General features: G+C 43.6%; 1 protein-coding gene across 15 annotated transcripts in view; it reads left to right on the plus strand.

Moving 5' to 3' along the window:
• The window catches only part of MYLK (myosin light chain kinase), a 265,973-nt gene that overhangs the window by 102,835 nt on the left and 142,645 nt on the right, over nt 1-20,493 (plus strand). The window contains exon 1 of one of the 15 annotated variants that reach the window (XM_067738682.1): nt 13,951-14,109. The exons of the other annotated variants lie outside the window; for them this stretch is intronic. Coding sequence (XP_067594783.1) covers nt 14,032-14,109 — 78 coding nt within the window. The 5' untranslated portion in view covers nt 13,951-14,031. Of the gene's footprint in view, nt 1-13,950; nt 14,110-20,493 lie in introns of those variants that run through there. 15 annotated transcript variants of the gene reach the window in all.

The raw sequence follows: 20,493 nt of genomic DNA on the forward strand, positions 1-20,493 counted from the left end.
TTCACCTGTGAAGTCATCAGGTCCTGGGCTTTTGTTTGTTGGAAGATTTTTAATCATAGTTTCAATTTCATAACTTGTGATTGGTCTGTTCATATTTTCTATTTCTTCCTGGTTCAGTCTTGGAATGTTATACCTTTCTAAAAATTTGTTCATTTCTTCCAGGTTGTCCATTTTATTGGCATAGAGTTGTTTGTAGTAGTCTCTTAGGATGCTTTGTATTTCTGCAGTGTCTGTTGTAACTTTTCCTTTTTCATTTCTAATTTTATTGATTTCAGTCCTCTCTTTTTCTCGATGAGTCTGGCTAATGGTTTATCAATTTAGTTTATCTGCTCAGAGAACCAGCTTTTAGTTTTATTGATCTTTGCTCTTGTTTTCTTTGTTTCTATTTCATTTATTTCTGCTCTGATCTTTATGATTTCTTTCCTTCTGCTAACTTTGGGTTTTGTTTGTTCTTCTTTCTCTAGTTCCTTTAGGTGTATGGTTAGATTGTTTATTTGAGATGCTTCTTGTTTCTGTTTCTTGAGGTAGGCTTGTATTGCTATGAACTTCCCTCTTAGAACTGCTTTTGCTGCATCCCATTGGTTTTGGATCATCGTGTTTTCATTGTCATTTGTCTCATTGATTTTCTCTTTAATTTCTTCAGTGATCTCTTGGTTATTTAGTAATGTATTGTTTAGCCTCCATGTGTTTGTGTTTTTTACGTTTTTTTCCCTGTAATTGATTTGTAATCTCATAGCGTTGTGGTCAGAAAAGATGCTTGATATGATTTCAATTTTCTTAAATCTACTGAGGCTTAACTTGTGACCCAGGATGTGATCTCTCCTGGAGAATGTTCCATGTGCGCTTGAGGAGAAAGTGTAATCTGCTGTTTTTGGATGGAATGTCCTATCTTGTTTTTTTATCTTGTTCCTTCATCTGGTACATAGCCCTCTGCCTTTTCATCTTGTCTGTCTTTCTGTACATAGCCCTCTGCCTTTTCATCTTGTCTATCTTTCTGTGAATGTGGTTTTTGTTCCACAGGCTGCAGGATTATAGTTTTTCTTGCTTCTGCTCTGTTGCCAGTTATGACTTTGCTTTTTCCCTAGCCATGTTCATGTTAACAGTGGGAAAGCTATAGATGGGCAGGAAGAGCCTCATGACATTTCTTGTCCCCACCCACTTTGTATACTTGGGTATCTATAAGCGTTTGAGTTTGTGATCTTGTCATTAATGTCCAATAGAAGATCTGAAAATCAAAAAAGGACTGTTGAGAGAGGGGCAGTGTAAGCCAGTGAAATTTCTCATCATTCATAGTGGGAATCCACTAAGTGTTCTCTAAATTCTTAAATCAAGAAAGAGACCCAGAGTATATTACCTAGAATTACAGAGTTTAATGATAAGAAGAATGGAAAGATGATTTCAGTGGTTATATCTGGAAAATGATACTATTCCAGGGAGAGGAGAGAGTGAGAGGGGAGGAAACCTTTTGTCATTTTATGCCTTCAACTTTCACCTTTTACCTTGTACACATTCTTACAGCTTGAAATTTTTTAACAGTAGAAAGGAATTACTTCTTTAATTTCTAAAAAACACAATAAAATTGCCAGTAAAAAGAGTTGGTATATCTATCTGAGTTCAATGTCCAGATTCTATTTGATAAATGGTCAAAGATGAATACACTGTTTACATTGAAAGGAACATAAAGTTTAAGTGTGGAAAAATCTATAGCACTGCATCAAAATACATTATCCAACACTGCCAGCAACTAGACAAATGGAAATTAAGTTACCTTTAAAGTGTTTATGTACCTGAAAACCTAGCAATGCAAAAGATGCCAAAAGCCCACTGTTGGTGCTGTGAGGAAACAGGTGAAACAGGAAACCATGCCGGGAGCACCGATTGTTGGTTCAGCCTTTTTGGGCCCAGACTGGCAGAACGTTACAGGCATGGTAAAACTGTTCATGTGCTTTGCCAAGAATTCTGCTTTTGGCACTATAAGTCAACTCTTAAAGGAGAAGGAGAAAAGTAGATGATACTAGGATGTTCAGAGCACTATTTAAAATGACAAAAAGGAATTAGTTTTTGCTCAAAAGGAGGTACTTAAAGAAACACCTCATTTGGGGAGCTATACCCCTAAATGGAAACGTGTGTGCATAACACAAAGTGGAAAGAGAAGTGGAGTATGGACTCTATGCAGTGTGAGCACTGCCATCTAAAAGCATCTATGTGTTCACTACCTAAAATTAGAAGAGGAATCGGAACCATGTAAATAGAATTTTTTGTTGTTGTAAGTTCTCTGTGTGTCTGTGTTTTTTAATTTTGCGGTGACAGTTTACCTCTCAGGGAAGAGAAGACTGTGCTTTGTGGATACATCTGTCTCTACTAGTAAGGCCTTTGGGCCTCTATTATTTTAACATGTTTCCAATTACTTGACTGTCTGCTTTGAAATGGAAACAAAATTGTGTGGCAAAATGAGCACTGAGAGATGGAGACACCGGATTCGGCTTTTCTTATTCTCTGTGTTTGCTCATGGCGGCCCGAGGGACAGGTGTGCAGCTCCAGTTTGGCATTCATCAGTGGGAATCTACACGGGCATGGGAGAGCTTGTGCAGGCCTGGTTTTTTTTTACATAGATACAATTTCTATGGAAACTGAGATGTTCATATTCCTTGTAATATACAACTTCCTTCCAACTTTAAGTGAAGTTAATTAAGATACAACTTTCTTTAAAATTGGCCAACATGAGTTGAGTTTCCTCTGTGCTCTGGATCCTGGGACTACAAAGAAAAAGAAAACGTGATCCCCATCATTAGTGATCTTGCAGTTAATGGATTATCAATTTTGGTAGTGGAGAATTAAACTTTTCCTCCTCTCTGAAGCCTTTTCCAGATCCTCCAGTCCATTGTATTCTTTTCCATTGCCACATTCTAGGAGGGTTATATTCTACAAGTTAGGATTTGATTGGATGGATAACATAATATATTGTGGAAAGAACACTGGACTGGGGTTCTGGTTCCTATGAAGCTGCCTTAAAGCTTTCAACCAACCACCAAACCTCCCTGAGTCTCAGATTCCTCCTTATAATAAATTTAGATGACCCTTAAGGCCCTTTGCAATCTGAAGTTCTATGATTCATATATTGTACTGTTTGTTCCCTATTTCACATGTCTGATTTTTAAAACATGTGTCTCAGTCCCAGCTCCTGGTAGGTGCTCAGTAATAAGAGATTATTTGTTCAGTCTGTGGGTTTTCTAAATTTTAATCTCTTGCATCATGAATGTTCTGCTTTTATATAAGGTAGATTTGGAGTGTTTGGATTTGATTCATTCACCTTGTGTTTATTGAGCACTTTACCATGAGCCAGGTACTGTTTTAGCTGGTCAGAACCAGACGTGTTTAAGGAGGGCTGTATCGGCTTCTGAGGACTGTAGTATTTGGGATCCACAAGTCAGGTTGGGAGTTGCACCAAACAATCTTGACAGTTGTTCCCATATTTAACATATTATTATTTTATTCAGTTCCAACATCTTGGGGTTGGAGATCTCTTTAAAGATATTTTGATGTGGACCATTTTTAACGTCTTTATTGAATTTGTTACTGTATTGCTTCTGTTTTATGTTTTGTTTTTTTGGCCACAAGGCATGTGGGATCTTAGCTCCCCGACCAGGAATCGAACCCTCACCCCCTGCTTTGGAAGGCGAAGTCTTAACCACTGGACTGCCAGGGAAGTCCCTGGAGTTCTCTTTATATTTTGTTCTGATCATGTCTTATTTTTAAATTGAGATATAATTGACATATAGCATTATATTAGTCTCAGGAGTACAACATAATCATTCAATGTTTGTATAAATTGCAAAGTGATCACCACAATAAGTCTAGTTAACATCCATCACCACACAGTTATAAATTGTTTTTCTTGTGATGAGAATTTTTGAGATCCACTCTCATCACTTTTCAAATGTGCAATACAGTACTATTAACTATAGTCACCATGTTGTACATTACATCTCCAGGACTTTTTAATTTTACAACTGGGAGTTTATACCTTTTGACTCCCTTCACCTATCTCAAATCATCCCCCACCCACACCCCAGCAACCAGTCCTCTGTTCCACATGTAAGTGAGATCATACAGTATTTGTCTTTTTCTGTCTGACTTATTTCACTTAGCTTAATACACTCCAGGTCCATTCATGTCACAAATGATAAGATTTCCTTTTTTTTTATAGCTGAGTAATATTCCATTATATATATATACACCACATTTTCTTTATCCATTCATCCATCAGTGGATGGATTTTTAATAATACACTATTCATTTGGATAAAAAGTTATAATGTACAAAGCCCTTCTAGGTTTGTTAGAAGGTAGAAAGTGCTGATCACCCTGTGTCCCATTTCTAAGCTCTTGGGAAAGAATAGGCAGGATTAAATGGAATGAAATGTATGAATGGAGGCCCAGTGACTCCCAGAGCACAGTGTTGTCAGGGAGAAGTAGACTGAAGAATGATGCCGGGTCTCTAATCACTTTCTGTGAGTCGAATCTGCCCATCCACTAGTGGACAGCAGAGCTGAAGAATGGCTGGCACACCTTGAGGGGTGAGAGCCCACCCATCAGGTGGGGTTAACCTGCCAGGGCTCCCGGCTGCTCCTCACTCAGCCCCATCCAGACTTCATCTTCTGCAAAGTTCTTCTTTCAGCTCTTCTTCTTGGCCCAGAGACTTCCATGGTTTGGGGTCCAGGCTCCCTGCCTGGCATTCGGTGTTGTCCACAGTGTGGGTCAGTCCCCTGGGTCAGTGCTTTTCCCAACCACCCTACGACCTGACCCCACCATCCCTGAGCAGGTCCTGGGCTTTGTCTCCCTGACTTCTGTCATATTTCTAACTGGAATCTAGACCCCAGATATATAAGTAATACCCAGGCTCTTTCAACAGTCACTTCTACCAGGGAGCCCATCGTGCTTCTCCCTGCCAGTTACGTTCCCCTTCCTTCTGAATCACCTGGAGCTTTCTTATACTATCTGTCTTTGGCTTTATGTTCTGGTTATTTATGTGCTTGCCACTAGAATGAGAGCTCTTTAAGGGCCATTTCTTACTCATTTTTGTATTCTTCATAGCATCAAGGATGGTACCCTGCCGTGGCAGGTATTCAGTAAGGCGTAGTTAGATCATAGCTAACAAGGATTTAAATTTAAATACAACTGCAGTCAGCCTAGTGATACTAAAATCCCATCCTTTGCAAACTTCTTTGCTTGGCAATTTGCTGGCCATCATAGGGAGCTGGATTGTCTCAGGGCCAAGGGTGTGACGCTAGCAGGAGGGTTGGGCTGGTGGTCCTATACCTGGGTCTTTGTCTCTAACTTGCTCTGACCTCTGGACTTTAGTTTCCTCATTTATAAATAAAGAGGTTAGACCAGCTGACTCTGATGCCTTTTCCTGCTCTAACATTCCATGACTCCATAAACATAAAATTTAAATAAGATTTTGGAGTAGAGACCTAGTGGTTTTATTCGTGTGCCCACCAGCTGACCCCCAGGGCTACAGGAAGTTTCGACGCTCAGGCAGGCTGGCCTGAGTGGGTGGTTTACAGGTGAACTCAGTTCAGCAAACAGTAGCTCTCTGCAGGGTGTCAGGTGCACCTGGGGTAAAAAGATGACAGAGAGGACCAGGAGACCATCCGGTCTCTCCATTCAAAGAGATTCATACTCTCAGTCAGCTGAGGCTGTGAATCGGCCCTTCCACACTCATTCCACACACACGTCCCAGACGGCTGGGACGCCATATGGGAAGGTGGGATGTCAGACCCGATGGCTCCTTCAGGGTTGCTCCTGGACCTCGGCCTCTGTTCAAGGACACTCTGAAATGAGAGCGGGTGGGGCACTGTGACAGTGAATAGATGCTGTGTCCCGACAGGGCTGGCTGAGTGGTGTGAGAATGAGAAATAGGCCCAGTCTTTTTCTCTCACTGGGTGACACACTGGGTCCCTGAGCCAGTGCATCTCTAAGAGATGCAGGTCCGTCCCCCTCAGAAAACTCCTGCGGGATTCAGGGTAGGCTGAGGCGGTGGGAGCAGGGTGGGAGCCTGCGTGGACGGCGGCGGGGGAGGCTTGTCTATGGAGTGTGAAGGTCTTGGCTCGCCCGGCCCCCCAGCCCTGGAAAGCCTGACAGGGGAGTGAAAAATGAGCCTGGAAGAGCTGGAGCCAGGAAGGCAAGGAAAAGCAAATCAAATCTGGATCCTGATTTTAAAGGCATGAGGCCGAGGTATCCAGGCACCTGGACATACTTTCCACAGCCTGTCATGCTGGCCTCACCTCATCCGTGAGCAGTGCGGGGAAGCCGAGGCCGTGGAGGCCGGTTCCCCGGGCTGCAGCCCTCACAGCCAGGCCACTCGGGGCCAGGCGCCACCCCAGTCAATGCCATCCCCTGTGGGGCCAGAGGACCGGGAGACTTGCCACAGTTAAGTCCAGAGAGGAGAGGGGAGACACTGGTTCTGGAAGTGATGAACATAATGACCTAGAACTGGTGGGTCCCACACACATGTAAGAAACGCTGGTGCTTGATTAATGACTTACCTGGGGCAAAGCTCTTATAATAAAGTCAAATCAGTCACCTCCCCCATCCCCACCCCTTCCTTTTTGACAGTCAAGGCATGAGTTTTTTGGAGTTTGGGGTAAAAATCTGGATACCTAGGTGCCTAAGTCATTGGTAGAGACCCTGTGTAGAGAGTGTGTCTCAAAGTGGGGTCCATCAGAAGCCACTGGGGTGCTTGGAGTTTCCCATCCCAGCCCCACTGAGGTGAGACCACGGGGTCTGCATCTGAGCACACCGGCCCTACACAGGCTCTTCTCCACACCACTGATGTGAAATCATTGGTCTCAGAGGTAGAAGCACAGGTCACGGCTACAGGTCTCAGCTGCACGTGGGTGGGGCTGAGGCTGTGGGGCAGGAGGGGACCGGACGTAATTTACTTCTGGGAATGATGTGTCTGACGATCTGGGGTCGAGGGAAGGTGTTCTCTTTATTGCTCGAGCACGGGGTTGACTCCCAGAGATCAGCGGTTCTCAAGGATGTACTCTCTCTTTATGAACTGTATGTATATAGTGCTTTATACCTAAAAAAGAGTCAAGTTTTTTGCCCCCTTCTCCCCAAACCAATTTTCACCCCCTTAGGGGTGGTATTGCCCTTGTATAAATTAAATTTTATAATGCTTTGAATCCTTTACTGGCATAGAGGTGAGAGATCAGAAAAGAGCAAAGGGAAGATATGGGGAGGGAATAATAGACCTGGGATAAGACGAGCACACAGAAATGAGTGTTGTACAGTCTTGTAGAGTTGATGGAGATGGGTTTCAGATGTGACGATAAGCTTCCTAAGAATCACGATCTGGTACAAGACCCATTTTGTCCTTCAAAAGTAAGCTCATTTACTCAGGAGATATAATCACAGGACATAACTAGTAGGAGCTCTCCTGTGGTATGTACCTGGGGATATGTGCACATTTTCTGTGTGTACATAAGGGGAACTATCTCGATTTTAAAGGCAGTGAGAGATGCTATTGGGCAGAAGAGTGGAGGACCCTGGCTCTGTCGTCGTTCTCTGCTCTGCGATCCCCTCCTCCCCAGAACTCAGATCACCCAGCCATCTGCTCTTCTTTGTTCCTAAACCAGCTCAGGCCACCCCCCAGTTGCTCCACACCTCATTTCCCTGTGGCCCTGAGCTCTCTGTTCTACATTTGGTGATGCTCCCCGGACCTTTCAGTTCCCCCTAGTCAGGCATGATCTCTCCAAGGTTTCGGGGGTTAGAGGGATGGGTAGGGAGACGGGACTCCAGCTGCGGCAGAATGTGGGTGAATGCCTCTGGGAGGCCTAGTTCATCTTGCCTTCTTCAGGGAGCAGTGGTCAACCCTGTGCTTGTAAACATGGCCTTGCCAGGGCTTAAATGGTCATAAAATGTAGTGTAGGGAACCAAGAGCCTCCGTGCCATAGGGCAGTGGGAGGGGTAGAAAGAGCACGGGCTTTAAGATCTGTTCTCTAAGCTCTATAGAGAGCAGGGAATAATAATAATAATAATTGCTGCCTCACAGCATTATTGGTTGGGGAGTTGATGTCAACACACAGTACTTCCCTAATAAAATGGCAGGCATTATACTAGTAACATGATCACTAATCTGCCCATAGCACCTCTCTAAAGATCATTTATACTGTCCTAAAACCACCTAAAAATTGTTTATACTGTTTTGTATCCTGCCTTTTCTCACCCAACATATCGTTTTTCAAGTCACTCTGTCAATACAGTTTTAATGGTTAATATTCCATTAAATTTGATACGCTACAATTTACTGAATCATTCCTCCATTGGTAGTTATCTAGATGGTTTCCAGTATTTCCTTTTACAAATTAAATTTTGGTGAACATCTTATACATGAAGCTTTCAATTCAGTAATGAATATTATTTCCTTGGGGTTGACTAGTTTGCAGTAGAGGGACTACAGGGACAAAGGCTTTGGGCCTTTTAAAGTTCCAGTGCTTTCCCAAAGGCTGGTCTTTGGCTTGACATTGCTCCTTCATCTGTGAGATACAAACTTAGTGTGTCAGTTTGTCCCCCGCTTCTCCCTGCCTCAGCTCACAGCCTGGTTCTTTTCTGTATCTGCCAAACTGCTCTCTGAGCCAGAATCCTTCTCTAGGCCCCAGTCTGCCTCTGCCCCTGCCTTAACCTCCTAGTGCCAGCTTCCTTGACACTGACTGACAAAGGGATGGGCTAGATCTCATAGTTTCAGGCTCGGAGATTCCACCAACCACACAGGGTCAAGTCTTGAACTACTCCTTGTTTTTCTTTTTCCCTTTTCTTCTCCACGCATCAGGTCCTGGCCCAAATATTTACTAATTTTAATCTTCCCCTTTGAATCATATCCTTATTCAGAGTATATTTGTCACTTTGTCTTCATTGGATCCCAGAGGAGGGACCCTTAGAGGTGGATACTGTCTCCCCCAGTAGAAAGAGGCTTCCTAAGATAGGGGCCAGGCCAACTGTACTGACTCTAACATAGGTGTGCAGCAGATACAGGGCTAGGTCCTATGAGCAGGAAAACACTGAAGACTCGGTTCTTGTTCACTAAGCATTGATGCAGCCTGATTAAGGAGGTAAAGTGTGTGTGTGTGTGTGTGTGTGTGTGTGTGTGTGTGAGAGTGTGTGTGTGTGTGTGTGTGTGTGCACTTGTCTTATAAGATTTCCTTTGTTGTCTTCTCCATCTCCTCTCTGAGAGTTGGTACTCCCTGAGTCGAGACTAGTTCATAATCATCTGTGTATCTCTTACAAATGACTAGCGCAGTACCGGGGAAGGGTGCTTTGCAAGCTTTTGTCAAGTGAGTGAATAAACAAACCCTCCTCAGTAAATAAGACCTAATGCCCTTTGGTCAGAATATAAAATACTATAAAATATGTGATAAAAGCTATTGGCAAGAAGCACTCAGAAGACCTCATGGAGAAGGTGGGATCCATCTTAGGTCATTCTAGGAGTCACTAATTTATTCAATTACAAAATAAGGCTGTGGTGCTTAAATCTTGCCAAAAGACCAGATGGTCTTAGAATAGCTTTTTGATACGTGGAATTTTCTTGCCCACAATCCTATCTGACCTCCTTGGAAGGCTGTAGTGGAAAAAGCATGCATTGGGGATCTTGTGCAAATGACTTATCTTTTTGAACTTCATTTTTATTACCTGTAAAATTAGCATAGTAATGCTGACCTTCCAGGGCCATTGGGAGGATTAAATGAAATGATGTGTATAATGTGGCTTGTACATCGTGAGGCCAAATGTTCAACCCCTTCATCCTTGTGTAGCAGGAGGAGGCATAGTAATGGCCTCGGGAAGCCTGTGCTGTGGTCTCCGCTGACCCCACAAAAGCTCTGTAATCCCAGCCTGACCTGCTGGTAGGTTGCTTAGGAGAGGAGCTAAGAAGTGACAGGAAAAAGGTTTCATGTGCAGTTCATGAGTTAAGAGAATATTACTTAATTGTGGGTTTGATGGAAAACATTTTGTGAGGTTGGTTCAGATCTTTCCAGAGGTCTGCCAGCAACCTCAGAAGTGGAGCCTTATTGAAAACAGCTGGGGAGGAGGCTGGCGCCCAGCCTCCCCTTGCTTTTCCATGCCCAGAACTGTCTCGCTCCATGGATGGAGCTCAGCCCCAGGACTCTGCCAAGGCCCTGGCAGCCTCAGCTGGGGACGGGCAGTGGCTCTACTCAGGATCAGACTCCAGCTCAGAGGTTGAAACCAGTTAAACCTGAGAGAGGATTTGGCCAGGACCACAGTCGCTATTTCACTCAAGGCTTGGAGTTAACCACTGACTTGCATCCTTGCAGGATGAGTTAACCAATGTGAGGTTCTCTGGGCAGGGGTGTGGGGTGTGGGCTGTCTCCTGGGCGAGTGACGGATGGACTTCATTGTCCTTTGAAGTCCTTTCAGTGGTCCTGCTGGACACCAGCTAGGGAGTGAGGACACTGTTCTAAGCTCCCATTCAGAAGCCTCCCACCCTTTGCTGCAAAGGGCCTTCCATGGAGAATGCTGCCAGCTCTGCTACAGCCGCAGCCCATTTGGTCTTATTCCAGCTGGTCACCAGCCGTGCCGATTTCAGCTGGATTTTCTTACAGACAAGTATGGCGTGCCCTTCCCTCAGTCTTCCTTTCTGAGGGGACTTTTAGTCACAGCCGTTTTCTTTTTTAGTTACTTTCCAAAAAATGGGCTCCTAGAAAATTTGCATAATTTGAACTTCAGTAAGTTAGGTTTTTAAATGTTTTTGGTGTTGTTCAAGAAGGTAAAATATATTCACTGTAAAAAAAAAAAGTTGGAAATACAGAAAAGTATAGAAAAGAAAACAATCCCACCACCAGAGAAAGAAGCTGTTTCTATGCTTGTATATTTCCTTTCAATTTTTCTCCTTTTATACCAGGAGGAACATATATGGTTATTAAACACCATATTATACATATTAAATAACTGTAGTTTTATAAGTTGCCCTTTTATGTAAATTAATATTTAATGTTTTCTTGTGTGCTGCAAAATTATAATTTTTAATAGCTGTATAGTATTTCATCCCATCTTTGTACCATAATTATTTAAATTTAATTAATTTATATGCCTTAGAACAATTCTTGAAACAGATTTATTCACTCTCAGCCCATAATTGTTCAATTAAATTTTTCTTCTAAAAATAACTTAGAGCAAGAGAATCATTCATACATATTCAAAAACAGAACTCATCCATATTCTCCAGTGTTCCATGGAAGGAAAAGCTGGTCCAATGAAACAGATGTGACAAAAGGTATGCTTCCTATTTTGGCTTCTCTGTTTTAATGAGTAGAGTAAATCCTTTTGCTGTTTTCATCTTGGTTTCAACATCCTGTCAGTATCCTTTTATCCTCTAAATTGATCTGGCATCCAAAATTGATCTTTTACATTCAAAAATGAATATTTCAAAGCTTCGCAGTTTCCTTCCTTTAAACAGTGCTGACGGAATATTCCTTCTGGGACATGATGGTGTGCCCGCCACTGTAGCCACGACCAGCTTCCATCCCCAGTGGCTACCATCTGGCTGGATAGTTATTTTAAATAGATTAAGTTTTGGACATGACATTTGGATTTACAATATTTGCTCTTTTAAATAACTTAAACTTACATCCATCATCATGGACAACTTCGATAATTCCTAAGGCAGATATTAGACTTATTGAATCTTTTAAAGTCTTTTGATCGCTATTTCCAAGTTGTTAAGACAGCCTTGTAAGATCACCATTACTATGTTAATTTCATAGGTAAGAAAAATGAAGTTCAAATTGTAACTCTCACATCAGCAGTGTTTAAGAATTTAATTTTCCCATACTCTTATAAGCACTGGTTATCACTTTACCTATTAAATTAACAAACTTTAATAATGAACAGTATCACATTTTATTTCACATATGCTTGATCACTTTTTTTTTAACATCTTTATTGGAGCATAATTGCTTTACAATGGTGTGTTAGTTTCTGCTGTATAACAAAGTGAATCATCTATACATATACATATATCCCCATATCTCCTCCCTCTTGTGTCTCCCTCACACCCTCCCTATCCCACCCCTCTAGGTGGTCACAAAGCACCGAGCTGATCTCCCTGTGCTATGTGGCTGCTTCCCACTAGCTATCTGTTTTACATTTGATAGTGTATATATGTCCATGCCACTCTCTCACTTCATCCCAGCTTACCCTTCCCCCTCCCTGTGTCCTCAAGTCCATTCTTTACATCTGCATTACTTGATCACTTTTAAATTAAACATTTTTTACATGTTTGGCTGTCTCATGAACTTCTTGTCCATACCCTTTACTTTTTTCTTTATGTACTCGTTTTCCTTAGTTATACAAACTTATGTATTAAGAACTTCCACCTTTGTTTTCTATATGTAATTCAAATAGTTTTCATTCATTTACCTTTTAATTTTGGTCATAACTTTACTTTTGTACAAAAGTTTTAAATTTAAGTGGCTAAATATCTTTATAGTTTCTGCCATTGTTATCATAGTTGGAATCCCTAAGATTATATATGCATTTTTTCTAGCTTTTTTTTAAACTTTTAACATTTTAATCAAAATGGATGTTTCTGGGCTTCCCTGGTGGCGCAGTGGTTGAGAGTCCGCCTGCCGATGCAGGGGACACAGGTTTGTGCCCCGGTCCGGGAAGATCCCACATGCCGCGGAGCGGCTAGGCCCGTGAGCCATGGCCACTGAGCCTGTGCGTCCGGAGCCTGTGCTCCGCAACGGGAGAGGCCACAACAGTGAGAGACCCACGTACCGCAAAAAAAAAAAAAAAAAAAAAAAGGATGTTTCTCTGTGTAGTGTGAGGTAGGGATCTTAAATGTGATTTTTAAAAAAATGATCCATATTTACTTAATAATTTATTCTTTTCTCATTCATTTGAAGGCACTTTTATCATGTACTAAAGTCATATGTATAGAGATTGTTTTTGGATTTTCTGGACTGCTTTATTAATCAATGTATGTATTTTTGTATCTGAACCAAGACAGTTAACATTTTAATATTATAGCTTTTTAACATTTCCATATTTAATAGTATAATGCCACTGATTACTTTTAACCCAAGGACAAAATATTTTTCTTTATTTATTCAAGACTTCTCATATGTTGTTTAGAAAGTTTTGAAACTTTCATTACATAGATCCTTGCACATCTTAAGTTTATTCCTAGATGAAGTGTGTGTGTGTGTGTGTGTGTGTGTGTGTGTGTGTGTACCTTTTCTAACTGGTAATAGCTACTAGATTTGAAAACAATCTTGCTTTTTGAGTAGCTGGTTTATAACTGGCTAAAGCCAGTATCAGAGGTATATTCATAGTCTTTAATGTTTTTATTATAGAACAAAAAATACTAAAAAATAATGAACCAATTATTCAACTCACAAAATCAAATAATAGAACAAACCAAAGGAGACCATTTCTTTTATTTATATAAAAGACATGAGTTCATTAAAAGTAGAAAAATGATATTAATGAATATATTTAAGGACTAGTCTTGGAAATAGGAAATAGGCAAGGCCAACCAGACCAACCAGAGAAAAACAGGAAATATAAATAAAATTTAGAAATGAGACTCTAACCACAGATCTGGAGTTGACAAAATGAGATTTCCGTGTTCAGCTCTGATAATACATTTGGAAATCTTGAAAGAAATGTATTTTTTCTAAGAAAATAGGAACTACCAAAATTGACTAAAAAAAGAAATTGGAAACCTGAAAAGTTCAGTGGAAGAAATTAGAAGATTGAGGAAACATCTCCTGAAAACATGCTGGATCCACATAGTTTTGTGGGTGAGTTCATTAAACCCTTCAAGGAACAGATCGTTCCAAGCTCTGTATTCATAGCACAAAGGTTATTTATAGCATAAATGTAATGTTTCTTTCAAGTTCTCTCTCACCTTTATGCATTCAGCTCTGTTAATTTCTTAGAAGACTAGGATTTGGGGTGGAAGTCATCTTAGAGGGGATGAAGTTTCCCTGGACAACATCCCAGCCAGATGGTTCTCCAGCCTCCTTGTGAAGACTTCTGGGGATGGAGATCTATCATGTTACACTTGGTCCCTTTCATTGTTCAGGTATTGTTACCCTTCCTTGTATCAGCTTAAATCTGCCTAGATTTTGGACCTGTTCATCCCTGTTCTGGAGCTATGCAGCACATGATTGTTTTATACAAGAGCTCTTTATATATTTGAAGACAGTTATGTCCTCCTTGTGGTGTGTTTTATTCCAGGCTAAATATACCTATTTCCATCAACTAGCCTTTATGTTCCTTCAGTAAACATTTGTTGAGCACCAGCAAGGTGCCAGAGGGGCAGTAGGCATGGTCATCACCTCACAGATCATGAGCCCCTTCATCCATGTCCAGTTAACCTGTGGCACCTGGCAGTGGTGGTCAGGCAGCATGCGGCTGCCCTCTCCTTGTTCACACACCATGCTCTGTAGTATAGCTTAAGACTGGATGAAGTTTAGGAGACTCTTGCCAGCTCCTTTGACACATGAGCTGCCCCTGCCACTCTGATTTTGTCTAGCTGATGAGTTAGAACCTTCACAGTACTTGTTCTCTGCTAACTTTCTGTTTATTTGGACATTTGTTCTTTTAGCATGTTGATTCTGTTAGCCTCTGTGCCCCCAGTATTGATGCTAACTCTAGTTCTCAACGAGCAGCTTTGCAGTCTTCATTCAAGTAATTAATAACAATGTTGGTGCAAAGGAGAAATATGAAGTCCTGGGACTTACCAGAGAGACCAGGTCATTAATGTAAAAAAGCTGGTTGGTCACCTACTACGTGCCAAGGAGTTGGTGATTCACTGATGAGCCAAACCTCTGTAGTTCTTTCCACAAGCAGTTGTGGTCTAGTGCTATGAGACAGGCAAGAATAACTAAATATAGATGAATTATGAACTCTGATGAAACCCACTGAAGAAAGAACATGGGGTGCCCTGAAAGCATAACAGCATGACCGAGTTTGGGACATCAAGAAAGGTGTTTCTGAAATGATAGTTGAGCTGGGACTTAAAGATGGGAGAGGAGAGACATCAGTCAACCGTCCACTCAGTAGTGGATTTAGTAGTCCCGCTGGACATGGAGAGATCTTCAAAATAGGTAACACGTCTAGTTCCCCCTCTTAGGTAACTCACAGTCTTGTAGGGAGCTATGCTGAATGTGCCTGGAATAAACAAAAGCATAAGCTGTGTGATGGATAGTTGGTTGTTTCCAACTTGGGCTATTATGAATAAAGCAGATGTAGGCATTCACGTACAGAAAAAAAAAAAAAAAGCATAACCTGTGTTACTGTCATAGCTGCTGACATCTCAGATTGTTGTCAGCCATTCTGATTCAAAATATTCTCATTTTTTCCAGTAAAGTCATCCAAATATTCTTGGAGTTCCAGTGTTTTGATGTTGAGACTTTATAACACCAACTCCTCCTTGCACCTGGAGGTTGCCCATGAATCTCTTGTCAGATAATGTGTCCTGATTTTATATGGAAAGTATGGTCACTGTGCTTGCTGTAGGGCAGAAAGAAATACGAAAGGTGATGTAATGGTGATTAGTTTGGCCCAGATTTCCTGGAACAGGCCTGATTTTAAACAGATAAATGTCTGCTTGTTTTTAAAATGCGGTCACTTTAGAGAATAGTGTAAGTTCTGAAAGCTGGGCGGTGAGAGAGATCAGAGGGCGCTGGATAATTGGGGAGACTCTCTAGTGGGGAGTGAGTGGTTCTGGAGGAGGGGGCAGAGAGGGGGAGGGTGTGGTGTCTTGGAACTGCTCCTCTCTTGGTCCCACTAGCCGCAGGTCTCTAAGGTATCTATCACGTTCACCTAATGGTGTACGGTGAGCGTTTTTTAAAAGGACAAAATTAGGAGGATAAATCTGATGTAGGACACATCCTGTAGACAAATAGAAATAGAGCTTTGCATCAGGGAAATAACTGAGAATTGGTTGTACTGGCATTTAGCCCTGGCTGCAGGATATTTCTTTTCAGCTTTGAAAATAAGTACTATCTCTTTAGAGCGGGAGCCTTGTCCCCAGTACGCAGACTACAGGTACATTCAGAGAAGTAGGCCCTCTGTGGCCTAGGTGTGGAGTGAGGACAGGAGCAGCAGTGGCCTGAGCCCTGAGTGGTGTCAGGGATCTTTGCCTGGGTGAGTCACGCGGGTCTGGTGACCCAGCTGGGGAGCAGAGCTGAGGACTCTGACACTGCTGTGGCCCGTGTTTGTGGTTTGCATGTCAGACCCTGCCAGGGGGAGCAAAATCAGCTCCAAAGAAGCTGAGGGCCAAGGCAGTGCTGGTTTTTTCCACTTCTCCCTGTCCAGCAGAAGGAAGGGAAAAACACCAACCTTGGAAATGGGACCCCGGCCCTGGACCCGGCTGAGAGGCTCTTGACGGAAAACGGCTTTGGAATAAACACTGCTCTCACGCTTCCCTCCTGCCACTGAGAGTGATGGGCTCTGGACCCCAGGCATGCCCCTTCCTTCTGGGCTGCAGACTGGCCTGCCTCCCCTTGGGATCTGGACCAGGAATTCCCTGTCCTGCTCAGGCTACAGTGGGCCCCAGTGTGGGTGAAGCAGCTACCATGGGAAGGTGTCGGGTGAGAGGCAGAAAGTGTTACCAGAATTCCCAGAGGCTCGGGTCTCTCTGAGAAGGTGAGAGTGGTGGCAGTAGAAAGAGTTAAGCTTTTCTAGGCTAAAGTGGATTCTTAGGGGCACAAGAAGTTTACAGACCCTTTAGTAGCCAACCTGAAGCTGACCCTTTTTGCAACACAAAGTATGAACCAGGCCATCTTTTCAGCAGCCCTCTTCCCTGAAGGCACCCCAGAGGTACCATTCTTCCCTGTAAATTGCTTCTCACTGCCGCTTCCTGACACTCCCCCAGGGACTGGCAAACCCATTCTTACCTCTTCCCTGTTCCTCAGGCCTGGAGTTGTCTGTAGCCGACTTGCTCTGAGTCAGTAGAGCCCTAACTTATAAGGGTGACCCCAGTGCCTGCCAGCACCTCCACTCATGCGTAGCAGCTTCATGGACTGCACCTGGAATCCTCTGAGCAGTTACCCACACTGAGGCCGTGGCCAAGCCCAGCCTACAGGCTCCTCGACGCTGATGCTCTAACAGTGGCGCCTATCGCATTTCTTACAGTACTCTGTGATTAGAAAGGAAAACGCATGCCCAGGCTTTTTGCAGACTGTTTACCCTCCTCCTTTCACTAGGGATATTCTAGGACACGGGGAGAAGGGCTATTTGGGCTGCAAAGCTCCCAACACAGGAAACCCTCAAGCTTCTCTTGTAGCAGTCTGGGAAATGGGTTGGTTTTGATTCCTCTCGACCAGCCATGTGTTGGTCAGGCGGAAGCAGGCTCCACTGACCCTGAGCACACAGCTTTGGGGGCTGGGGAGGTATCCTAGCCTTCTAGCCAGTGATTATAGCTGGGCCCCAGCCCCCGTGGATCCCTGAGGATCACATACTTTAAAGGGACATTGGCAGGAGGGGGGAAAGGAAAGTTTGGGGTTTGTTTTTACTAAATAACTGGGCAGCTTTTCCCTCCATTTTTCCAGATGCTTCTTCAGAAAAGAAATATCAGTGGTTCGGACTGGGAAGTCTAAATCTGCTTTAAATGTGTGTTTCGAACTAGGACTCGAACCCCTTTGGCGTTCCCTGCCCCCAACATGCCACCAGCAGACACCCATGCCACCACCATGCACAGGCTTGTTCACAATGGGACCTTCTGTGAGGGTCCTGGCATTTGTTTCTGCTCTCTTTCCTGTGTCCCCTGGGGCCCTGCCCTAAAATTCCTGAACAACAGCTTGTGCAAGAGCTGCACTGCATGCGACTCAGTTGGCAGGAGCAATGAATCAGGCAGAAGTGGCTGTGGATCACTGCCCGGATGACACTGGGATGTGTGTGGAGGGAGATTGGAGCCCCAGGGCTCCTCCCAGGCTGTGCTCCCACTGCCCTGGCCTGGGATCCATCTCCGCTCACCTCTCCTTGAGCCCATCCGGGTGGGGATCCTGAGGGGCTGCCTCAAGGCTGGCAGAGCTACTGGGAACCATCTCCTGCCTAGTCAGACTTGAGTGGCTGGTTCTCACCTACCCAGCTCTATCCGCCACCCCACCCCAGCTCCCTGGGGGCTGACGCTGTATTGGGAGGTGGCCCCCGGAGTCCTGCTCAACTCACAGCAGCAGTGCCACCACGGGGCTCCCCCCATCCTCCACGGGCTCCTTCAGTCCTCCGTCCACGCCTCTTCTGCGGCACTGACCGTGCGTGCTCTGGTCGATCGCGTGCCCCTGTCATCCCGCAGGTGGGGACCCGCTCCAGGGTAGAGTACCAGTTGTCTTCATCTTATTTCCTGGTAGGAGAGAAGACCTGTGTGGCAGGGGTACAGTGGGCAAGGATGGAGCGGGGAGAGAAATAGGCAGGGACCAGGGCACACAGGGCCTTGTAAGCCATGGTAATTGGGTTTTATTCTTAGTACAGTGAGAAACCATTGGAAATTTTTAAAATAGAGGAGTGACTTTGGTCTGATTTCTATGTTTTCAAACTTATTTCTTGATTTTAGTACCTAACATAAAGCTATGGTACCAAAGGCAGTGTAGTATTTGGCAAAGGGGTAAAAACATACAGATAATTGAAACAGAGTTCAAAAATAGATCCACGTATGTATGACTCACTGATTTTTTTATCGTGTAAAATATACATAGCAGAAAATTGACCATTTTAACCGTGTTTAAGTGTACGTACAGTTCAGTGGTATTGAATACATTCAAATGGTGTGCGACTAACACCACCACCCATTTCCCAAACTTTTTCCATCTTACACAACGGAAATTCTGTACCTATTAAACACTAACTCCCCATTTCACGCCTCCTCCCAGCCCTGGCAACTACCATTCTATTTTCTGTCTCCATGAATATCATCACACTAGGTCCTCATCTAAGTGGAATCATCTAAGTGTTTGTCCTTTTGTGACTGGATTATTTCACTCAGCTTAATGTCCTCCAGGTTCATCCATGTTGTAGCTTGTGTCACGACTTCCTTCCTTTTTAAGGCTGAATGATATTTCATTGTATGTATATATCACATTTTGTTTATCCAGGCATCCATTGATGGACACTTGGATTGCTTCCGCCTCTTGGCTGTGTGAATAGTGCCGCTGTGAACATGGGTGTACACATATCTGTTCATGTCCCTCCTTTCAGTTCTTTTGGGTTTATACCCAGAAGTGGAATTGCTGGATTGTATGGTAATTCTATTTTTAATTTTGGGGGGAACCACCATACTGCTTTCCATAGCAGGTATACCATTCTACATTCTCACCAACAGTACACAGGGATTCCAGTTTCTCCACATCCTTGCTTATTTTCTGTTTTGTTGTTGTTGTTTTTATGATAACCATCCTTAAAATGAGTTTTTATTAAAAGAAAATGAAAACTTATTAATCTGTGGGGACAAATAGAATGAGAGAGAGACAGCAGCTGATGAGCCATGTCAATGAATTGATGGATGGTGGAAAATGAATAGATGATTGGCTGACGGGTTTTAGCTTTCTGTGTTGTGCCGTGCCTGTGGCTAGGGAGTGGGAAATAAGAAAAAGTAAGCCTGCCTGTGCCAAAACAATTCCTAAAGAGGCTGAGACGTGGGAGGCACCATGTATTTTGAAAGCCTGGGTTGTGGAATGAAACTGAAAACTGGAGGATTGGTTAAAAATGTAATAAGGAGGTGGGCTTCCCTGGTGGCGCAGTGGTTGAGAGTCCGCCTGCCGATGCAGGGGACACGGGTTCGTGCCCCGGTCCGGGAGGATCCCACATGCCGCGGAGCGGCTGGGCCCGTGAGCCATGGCCGCTGAGCCTGCGCGTCCCGAACCTGTGCTCCGCAACGGGAGAGGCCACAACAGTGAGAGGCCCGCGTACTGCAAAAAAGAAAATGTAATAAGGAGCAGTTAGGGTCCCCAGTCCCCTTCCATACTCCATGTGCCGGGCCACTGCTCCTCCCCTCCACCTGAAAGATCAAAGTTTCTCTGAGGACAGACTGAACTTGACCAACTCTCAACTCCTGGGCACAAGGCACAGCTGCAGGCAGGGTGAGGTGTTGTACTCGAAAGGGCAAGGGGCCAAGTGAAAGTCACCGTGTGAGATGAGACCCCTCAAGGCCTTCCCTCAGTCAGAGTCGCAAATGCTGGTAGACAGACTTAATTACCGTGTCCAAACCACCACCACCTAAGCAGGGAATCAGAAGATTTTCTCTTTGTGAAAACTGATCATCTCAAGAAACAAGATCCACAGATATGGATAGTTGAGAGTTTTTACCCATTCACACTACTGGGAGATCCAACAAATCGATAAGGCCCCACTTGTGTGCACAGAGATTTAGATTTCTTCACTCACATGCGTGAAGAGTCAGTGAAGGACCATCAGCTGTTCAAGGGAAGCCTCTGTTATGAAAGAGACAAAAAGAACCAGAAAAAGA

This window comes from Pseudorca crassidens, chromosome 5 (genome assembly GCF_039906515.1).
Source record: "Pseudorca crassidens isolate mPseCra1 chromosome 5, mPseCra1.hap1, whole genome shotgun sequence".
NCBI lineage: Eukaryota > Metazoa > Chordata > Mammalia > Artiodactyla > Delphinidae > Pseudorca > Pseudorca crassidens.